This window comes from Syngnathus acus, chromosome 10, assembly GCF_901709675.1.
Source record: "Syngnathus acus chromosome 10, fSynAcu1.2, whole genome shotgun sequence".
NCBI lineage: Eukaryota > Metazoa > Chordata > Actinopteri > Syngnathiformes > Syngnathidae > Syngnathus > Syngnathus acus.
This window is the reverse complement of record NC_051095.1, coordinates 15,815,966-15,825,583: the sequence shown is the minus strand read 5'-3', so window position 1 is coordinate 15,825,583 and position 9,618 is coordinate 15,815,966. Positions and strand designations below refer to the sequence as shown.

Below are 9,618 nucleotides of genomic sequence, written 5' to 3'. Positions count from 1 at the left end.
ATACCAGCTGACTATAGCCAAGTTGCTTGTTGGAATGTACCGTATTTTCCGCCCTAAAAGGCGCACCTAAAAACCTAAAATTTTCTCAAAAGCCGACAGTGCGCCTTATAGTCCAGTGCGCCTTATATATGGATCAATTGATGAATTTGTTGATCCATACTGGTTGTACACAGTGCTCTGCCAAAATGTTTCAGTACGTTTTAGTACGACTAGTAAATTACAAGGTCGCATCGCTTCCCAACATTACGGTAACTGTAGTCAGGGGGCGTCACCGAATAGCTGTTGTACCCGCGAGGCTATTTCATTTCAAAATAGGCTGCTCCGTTAATGTTTCGAGTAAATTTACGGATTGATATGGAAGGGAAACATAGGTAAGCAGTACCAATGTGTTAGATCGAACTTTAGTCAGTTCCGATCATTTTATAGGAGATCGTTTGAGAAACGCAATTGTTTACACTTTGCTGAGGCTCATGGGAGATTGCGAGCTGAGGCTCGTGGGACTTTGCGGATGGCTAATGCTATAACGCAGTGGTTCCCAAAGTGGGCGGTACCGCCCCCCTGGGGGCGGTGGAAAGATCTGGGGGGGCGGTGAGGAAGAAAGGGGCGGTAGGGGGGCGGTAGGGGGGCGGCAGTCGATTTGTACACAACACGCCGCTCTGGCCCAGTCAGATCCGACAGCATAGACTACAAAAGCAAAAGCTCAGGTTTGTAATTTCAAGCTTGTAATGTTCAGAATTTTATCTTATAATAAAAACTGCATTCTGGCGGTCAACATCATCTTGAGTTCAAGTCAACATGAAATTGGGGTTGTGTTGTGTTGAGCTGGTTAGGGCAGTGGTCCCCAACCACCGGGCCGCGGACCGGTACCGGTCCGTGGGTCACTTGGTACCGGGCCGCCAAGCCGCACAGAATTTTTTTTTTTATCGACGATCAATTAATTCAGTTCAAGACACTCGTCCCGGTCACGTGACATGTTTCCCTAGTCGAGCCCGCAAAGCTAATATGTGGCGACAGGCTAACTAACCAGGCAGTGAAGCATTCAAAACTGCTTCAACACATGGAGACCAAGCATCCTGCAATAAAAGACAAACCTTAAATCACTTCGGGTGTCATTGTCTCCGATTACGTCTAGATGGGACCGGCTCGTTTCTGAGAAACAAACTCAGTGCTCCCACTAATTCAACGTAATGGTAATGATATTATAAATGTATTATTTATTTATATAAATGTATTATTTATTTATATAAATGCCTTGGGGGTGGGGGGGGCGCTAGGAATTCACTGGGGAGCCAAAGGGGGCGCCAGCCTGCAAAAGTTTGGGAACCACTGCTATAACGATAGCTGCTATACGTACCAGGCTATTTCATATCAAAATAGGCTGCTCTGTTAATGTTTCGAGTAAATCTACGGATCGATATGGAAGGGAAACATAGGTAAGTAGTACCAATGCGTTAGATCGAACTTTAGTCAGTTCCGATCATTTTATAGGAGATCGTTTGAGAAACGCGATTGTTTACAGAGGGCTCGTTGGTTATTGGCTAGTGGATGCATACCGCAACCCTAGTCAACCTCAGTTTGTTGCAGTATAGCTTCTATTTTATGCGCCTTATAATCCGGTGCGCCTTATATATGGACAAAGTTTTAAAATGGGCCGTTCATTGAAGGTGCGCCTTATAATCCGGTGCGCCTTTTAGGGCGGAAAATACGGTAATTGATTGTTCCTTCAGGCACCATTGTTTTTGTCTATAGTTAACAATTTAGTAGTAGTGGTAGAAGTAGAAGTAAAATTGACTACTTTCTAAAAGGCTCATTAAAAAACAAGTTTGGCCTCAGACTGTGTAAAGTACTTTTGTTTCTTACAAGTGTGACCTTTTGGAGGTTCAATATTGAGATTCCACTGTAGTTCAGAAAGCAAAACATCATTAGAAATGTTTAACATCCTTTTTCTGCTTCAGACTAGACTACATTTGAAACACAAACAGTGTACACTGAGAGATACACCTAATAAGCACAAACTTCCCAGAGGAATGCAACAATTGACCTTCCAGGTGAGTTTTTTTTCCACCAACTTGGCTTCCTCTCAACTGCTCGCCACTGGGTCTCCTGTGCACACAGCAAGTTTCCTTCCGTTCCTTTTGATGGAGTAGCTCAGTGGTCAATGTGTTCGTGTGTATATAGAAATTCCTGCCATTCCTAAAGTAAATTGGTCTGACTACAGATTCCAGCTCTGACCCTGACCGTGATGCTGCTGACACTTACTAAAACATGAGAAAGTTACAAAAGTTCCAGTATTGGAAAAGAAAATAACTGTGCTCAATCAAACACGGACAACATTGAATTACCAAAACAAGCTTTTCTTAGGATGAGACTGTCACAGGTGCTCGACTCTTTTTTGCCAATTTATATCTTGGATTGGATGCAACATCAATCTTTTTATCAGAGGCCTGATTGCGTTGGTAGAATATTCAAGTCCATGTATTTTTTTTTCACTGTTTCCATGCGATTCATAACCTAATTGTGCTATTTCACAGAGGTGGGCATCCCGTCCCAGGGTTTTGTCTGTTCATACCAGACGTATACCCATTTTGCTGCCAACGAGTGAGGGACGAGAAAGTTACAAAAATCGACGGACTATGGATACCTGGAAGTGGTTTTACATCCGTCCGTGTATTTGTCCCCAGCCGGGGTCAAATACGACTAACTGCTCAGTCCGTCTGACGGCACACTAATATGGAAGTCTGCCAAAGATAGGCGTTTCCAACACACTCCTTTGTCTCGCATGTGTAATACACCAATCCACTTCTTGCAGACCTGGAGGAGTGTGCCTGTAAGTTAAGTGGATGTGAATCGTAAATCAGACCGCATATAAGCTGTTCCTTTATACACAACTTAATTGACCTGCATATGTGCTGAAATGCAGACAAACATCCATTTTCTCATGAACCTTGACTCGTGCTCTTTCTGGTGCCACAGATTCCAGACTTGTTGAGATTCGCTGTATTGAGGCCGGGCTTCGTCGACAGGAAAAAACAGTCTGACAGAAGCTCCGGGAGGATAAGATAATAGCCTGGAGGAATTAAACCTCTAACCTGCTCTTGATTAACTTCTTTGACCCCGATTATGTCGCTGTTTATCTCTCATCGTTCCCTCCTCAGTTTCATGAAGCTTGGAGCCGTAAAGCTCAGCTATTAGTGACGATATTTTCCTCCCAGTGGTATTCTCCTCATGTTGTGTTTTCTTAGCATCCCTCTGTCCCTATAATGCAGGGGTGGTTGCACAAGTAAGACATAAGTGAACTTCTTTTCCCAGCAGAATGAGAGCAGGATTCGGATCAGTGTCAGGTCAGAATGAATATATTCCTCGACTTTTCAGATCAGGACATGTTTATCTTTGCGAATGTTGTCCGTACAAGAGAGTGACTGCATAAAATTGTACTCACGTGAATACATTGAATATTACAGAGGAACTTCGAAGATCAAACACAATTATTCCTGAAAAGTAATCAAAGCTGTTATTTCTATTATAAACAATAAATACATCAATAAATCACTATCATTTTTACCACTAAAGCAGTTTTTAAGTAGCTTTTTGATAATCTTTAAATTTTGCAATGGAAAAAAAATATATACCCCCTGGCCCCCCCAAAAAATCCAATCCGACAGAAAAAGCCAGAGGTGGCCAATTATTAAGTCAAAACTTCACACTGGGCAGAAAGTGACACACATGGTTCAATGTATCAAAGTTAAACCACACATCAGCAGAAAATGCCGGAGGTTATAATTATTGAACAAAAAAGACACAGTGAGTCCAGTACACCGAAGCAAAACACCATGCCGGCAAAAATGCCTGAGGTGGATAGAATTATTAAACAAAAGCACACGCCAGGCGGAAAACGCCACAGGTCTTACAATTACAACATGGCACAACAGCACACCAGCAGAAATGGCCAGAGGTAGACAAAAATATCAAATCAAGCTTTGTGATTCACCTTGCCAAAACCAACCCAAACCAGCATGAAGCTGAAAATGGCAACATCATAAACCCAACAAAAATGGCTTACCAACCTAAAAACAGTCAAACACCACACTGGTGTCTCGATCCAAGCCAAAAGCTTTTGTAGCCCCTGAGGGGTGACACAAGCACCCAACCTTGACCATGATATATAAAACACCTGCTACCAGGCAAGAGCAGCAATAGTCAAATCCTAACCAATTATTATTAAAACAAAGTCAACAAAAACACAAGCGCAGTCATATACCTGCTGCATCATCATAGTACTTGGTGATTTTCTTTGATGAATAAATGTTACAATAATCGCACGAGGTTGTTTGTTACCAACATTTTAAAACATCAATTCAACAGTGAAAGTAAATTTGATGATTGTGAATGACAATTGATATACTATATTTGGAGGATAAAATAGTCCTCTAATTAGAAGTGTCAAAGTTGATCTATTGTTTGACAACTAATCATCAAATTAATGGGCAATTATTTGGACACATTAATGAACAGAAATACCAATACATGTAAATCCAGCCCTCCCATCTCCAAACACACACAATGTAGTCACAGTGTAAGTCACAGTGTAGACTAGAGACAATGGAACGACAGAGATGATCCAGGTGCGTAAATCTATCGAGGGGAAGCAATCCACATTGAGAGGTGCCGCAGTCTGCAACCACAGGAGATGTTGCCACAGAGACCACCCAGCCTGGGTAGACATGGGGAAACTCCACACAATGTGCAGTCCAGGGAATCCGCAGGCTGACATCCCCAGAGGCGAACCAAACACTCGTGTCAATGTGGAGGCTCCAATGAGGTGACACTGGAGTTATTATCTTTTTATCCTAGGATGATAGGAGAGACGGTAAAGGAAATGCAGATATAAATGACTAAACCTGATGTATGAATAAATTGGTGAGTAGATAAAAGGAATAAAAAATGCTGAGTTAAATGAATAAATATGTGAACCGAGACAATACTGTATCAAAATTAATAAAAAAAAAAAAAAAAAAGAATCAGTTAAACACTAAGCTACCATCTTAGTCTTGAGCCTCCTTTTAGTAATATCAACAATTTCAGCAGTCTTGATGCCAAATTTTCCAGAGGTGCGGGCTATGATGGCTGAATACGACATCTCCAGAGGTTTTTGTAAGAAATAAAAGGCATGTGCCTGATTATTTTTTTTTTCTTCGGCAATTGATTTGGTGGAATTCTGGTATTGAACAACCATTCAACGTTAGACGTCACAAAAGGTCCTCTTTGCTTAACACTGGTACCATGAGTAAGTGTTTTACCCCCCTGAACCATCTCTGACCATCTTTCAGACTAAAAGAACTAAGTATAAATAACAAAAAATCTCACATGACACTGACAATATTCAGCTTGGACATCGAAATCCACATAAAGAGTGAACAAGTCTTCCCAAAGTATTATTTTCCTTGCATTCAGTCTCAGTCCAGTTTTTTTTCCCAGCCTTATCCAGCTCTCTTTTCCAGGAGTGAGGTGTTTCCGCTCCCAAACTCCCCAAGTGTTCTGGTATTCCCCAGAGGGATATTAATAGGAGCAAATAGGGAGATATTCTAACACAATCCCTGGAGGGATGACTGGGAAGCAAGAAGTCTGGAAAGGGCTTGTGCTGTATACATGTGTGCACACACACAAACACACACGCATACATACACACACGAACACACACACACATGCAATGTGGCTTTTTGAATTGTTTTCAATAGCATGTACTGCAATGCGATTAACCTGCCGTCACATCAGGCAAAATAACAAAGAACGAATGATTCAGAAGTCAGAGTAAGTCGCTTCTGGTGGTTTCTTTAGAAAGCGACTAATCCAACTGACGATTGTGCCATCCTTCACAGGAGGGTAGCGGGCAGGCAGATCAAGATGAGCAAACCATAATATTTGTTAAGTCCTTGAAATTTTCAATAATAAATTATGGGATTTTTTCCGTTGTGCTTTAAAGGGTTCTCCTGTGACGTCTCTATTGTTAGTAGGTCTAAATATTTAATTTGGGGAAGTGTCTGCTGTTAGCCATTTGGGGTGCTCAGAACAATGAACTTTTTCCTGTGTTGACATCACAATATATAGAAATGTTGGGTCAAGCACATCTTAAGTGTCCCATTAAACAATGTTATGCTATTCAAGGTTGTCCTGATGTGTGGTATGATAAGTGCGTGTGGTTCAAGTGAAGGCAAGTGACAATCCTTTTGGCAGGATGTTTGGGCATTTTTCCAGCCGACCAACGTGGAGAACTGCTTATTGAAGAAAGTCGTTGGCAGCTCAGCATGTTCACAATATCTTTTTTTTTTTCCTTTCCTCACCTTTGCAGACTTTATAAAGTGAATTCAGCAAGCTTTACGTATTCGCCTGAATGCGGAAGCGCACGACTCCACCTTCTCCAATGCAAAAATAAACTCAGACTCTGACCTTTGGAGTCTCACTTCTTCTTCTATGTTTGCTCCCTGTTTTGTCAGAAATCAGCAGAAGTTGCTCAGGCATTGATTGGTGAGACACTTTGGCTTGGGAGCACTTTTATACCACTGAATCCAACTTTAAAAAATTATCTTTATAGTGGCCTAACAGCGGCTCAAATTTTGCACTGGACAGGAAATAAACGTAAACAAAACTCCCCTCCAATTAGAGCAAAGTTCACAGCAGAGGTTGGAGGTTAAATTGAGACACCACTGATCGTTTCCTTCTGCAAAGAAACAAGCAATTGTTAATCCAGTGACAGGGTGACATTGGGATCTGGCCCTACTTTTTTTTTTTTTTGAACTTCTATGGACTCTTAAACAATGTCAGATCACGAAGCACAAGTCGTTTATTAAAAGCATGAGGCCAAAGGCTCCCTGAGGTAAAAGTTGACTTCTGTACACATTTTCTTGTCCACATTCAGAAGTCCCTAGACACATTTCAATAAGGACCAAGACCTAATTTTAAATTGCTTTCACATGAATATCTGATTGCTTTATTTCCCTCCATTTACTGTTGGGTCATTTTAAACTCAGAGTTTTCTGGTCTGCAGCTTGGAGGCAAGGAGAGAAATCCAAGGAAGGAAGTTCAGAGTAAACAGAAAAATTCATGCTAACCCTGAAACATCAGCAAAGAAAACACAGATTAAAGCAATGGGGTTGTTAATATTACTAAAGAAAAACAAGTAAAAAAAAAACTTTTGTGAAAATGTAAACAGGGATACATTTTTGTTCTTGTTAAGACAAAATATTTTAACTGAATCCAATACATTCTCATATGATTTCTAAATTACCACTATTATAATTTATTTCTTGCGAAGAGAAAACATTTGAAATTGAATTTAATCTATACTATGTATCGTTGCTAACTTTTCTGTCTTTAAGTCAATAGCTTTATTTGTACTTTTTACATGGGAAATCAACAGTAGTGATCAAGGCTCCCCCTCCCCAAAAAACCCCAACAAAAATATCTGCCAGGTTCTTTGCTTTATTTGAATTGAACGATACTACCTTTCTTTATCGTTGATCTAAAGAGAAGTCAAAGACTTATCTAAGTCTACAGGTTTTCCTTCCTTAATGTCACGAAAGGGAAGTTAAAAATGCACGAGACGTTATGCCGTTGTGTGGGGGAAGATAGGTCTTCTCATTTCAGTGTACAGTTGAGATAGAAAAGCCTACACATGCGTGGTATCTGTTATTTATTCCTGTCCGTCCTGAGCCAAGGTAAGTCAATATTTGGTTCTTTTTGTAGCTCCGAGTGGGTGCATTGTGAGGGGTTCACATTTTAGATCTGTGCTCATCCTTTGCAGTTTGCGCCGACGCCCTCAAACTCAGTGGTTACGTTGGACAAAATGTCACGTCGCCCTGTACCTACGACGCCCAAGCTCATGGACTGTTGAGCTTCTGTTGGGGTCAAGGAGAGCTCTCTATTTTAGGATGCTCAAACAGCATTGTCTACGCCACAGATGGGGTAGAGCCCTTCATCAGCAAATCTAGATACCAGCTGCTGGGCCGCCTCAGTGATGGAGACGTGTCCCTGACCATCCTGAATGCTCAACCCGGCGATGGTGGGGTGTATAGCTGCAGTGTCGAACTGCCAGGGTGGTTCAATGACTATAAAGTCCACATATACTTGGCCATAGAAGAAGGTGAACATGTGGCTTTTTCCCATTGAAGCATTTTCTGCTGCTTCATCATTCTTGCCGTCATCCTTACTCTAGCAGTGGACAAAATGTGCTCATTTCCCTAACAGACTCACCAACAGCTTCATACTCCAGGCTGTTAGGATCCTGAACTCTCTCCCCCCTTCTGCGTAGCATCCTGTACTTTTGCGCTCTATTCTGACTGTCTGCTGTATGCACACATACTCCATTTTTGCTCCTCTTATTTATTATGTTATTTGTTTATTTATTATTTATTCATCACTCTTATTTATTCATTGTTTGTGCCTTCTTGTTTTTATTTTTTTTCGTATTGTGTACTATGTCTTGTCACCGTGGGATAGTGGGAACGTAATTTCGATTTCTTTGTGTGTCTTGGCATGTGAAGAAATTGACAATAAAGCAGACTTTGACTTTGACTTTGATTACTACAAATGGTGTGCGTGTGTGTGTGTGCGTGTGTGTGTGTGTATTTGTTTATTTCAGCTCTCCAAACTTCCATCCAGGCAACAATCAACACGCTCTTCACCAGTACAGTATAACACACACACACACACACACACACACACACACACACACACACACACACACACACACACACACACACACACACATATATATATATATATATATATATATATACTATATAGGGAACGTGTGCTGGGATTAGACCGTCGTGAGACAGGTTAGTTTTACCCTACTGATATATATATATATATACATATATCAACATCAAGGAGGCTAAATATTGTAGCGCACATCATACACTCCCTTACAACTGAAGATTTTTAATCTTTACAAGGACACAAAAACATTGCGCAATTGGTGAGCATAGATGGTACAAGTGTACAGGTTTACTGCAATGAATTGCTTTTTACTGTTTCCTCCAATGATGAGGTTTACTTTCAATTGCAGGATACACTCGTAGCGTTCCAAGGAGCAGGTAACATTTGCAGAATAGCAGCAATTGTTTCCCTTACTGTGCTTATAATCACAATCTTTATTGCCTGTAAGTATCTTGTGAATGGTATGCTGTCTTTCAGATGAAGTTCAGCTCATTAAACTGACCTGACAAATTCCCGTGTTTATTTTCTCACAGCAGAGAAACGACCTCGTCCACTTAAACCCCGAACAACCTCAACGATGGAGAATGTGTATGAAATTATCTGAATTCACTTGCTTTTGCTCTTCAGTGCCCTTGCTGTAATTACTGTTTACATAGACAACATTTTAATCTAAGGTATGTAAGGTAAGATGTAATGTGTGACAGAAAAGTGCCAGGACTGGCATACGCTACATTTTACCAACTACAAAACTATGAGTTTCTTCCTTGATTGTGGGCCAGACTTTTAACCAGACAGCAAAAAGAGCCCGTGGCATTCTCTTCAGCTGAAGAGACAAGAGCGGCCCAACAATTCGTGGCTGCTTGACCATGACATCACATCTGCTCAAATTGCCCTGAGCGTCCG

At 41.1% G+C, this 9,618-nt stretch overlaps 1 protein-coding gene and 1 long non-coding RNA gene across 4 annotated transcripts; both read left to right on the top strand.

Moving 5' to 3' along the window:
* The first annotated feature begins 688 nt into the window (after window positions 1–688).
* LOC119129313 lies at window positions 689–9,276 on the top strand. 3 transcript variants are annotated; one of them, XR_005099165.1, is made up of 3 exons: window positions 689–704; window positions 9,065–9,158; window positions 9,249–9,276. It is a non-coding gene; the product is annotated as an uncharacterized LOC119129313 (long non-coding RNA). The 3 variants fall into 3 exon arrangements; XR_005099164.1 differs by lacking the exon at window positions 689–704 and adding an exon at window positions 8,877–8,974; XR_005099163.1 differs by lacking the exon at window positions 689–704 and having other exon boundaries at window positions 8,883–9,158.
* LOC119129312 (hepatitis A virus cellular receptor 1 homolog) lies at window positions 7,432–8,705 on the top strand. The gene is made up of 3 exons (XM_037262473.1): window positions 7,432–7,712; window positions 7,799–8,137; window positions 8,636–8,705. Exons 1-3 carry the CDS (start codon window positions 7,670–7,672, stop codon window positions 8,689–8,691), a joined length of 438 nt encoding a protein of 145 aa, XP_037118368.1. The 5' UTR covers window positions 7,432–7,669; the 3' UTR covers window positions 8,692–8,705.
* Window positions 9,277–9,618: the final 342 nt, after the last annotated feature.

What these genes read in the sequence shown, in the direction of transcription:
- LOC119129312 (XM_037262473.1), top strand. Translation starts at nt 7,670, where the DNA reads ATGCGTGGTATCTGTTATTTATTCCTGTCCGTCCTGAGCCAAG. An exon ending in CCTGTCCGTCCTGAGCCAAG is followed by an intron (nt 7,713 to 7,798) that starts GTAAGTCAATAT and finishes CATCCTTTGCAG; the next exon opens with TTTGCGCCGACGCCCTCAAA. An exon ending in ATACTTGGCCATAGAAGAAG is followed by an intron (nt 8,138 to 8,635) that starts GTGAACATGTGG and finishes TGTTTATTTCAG; the next exon opens with CTCTCCAAACTTCCATCCAG.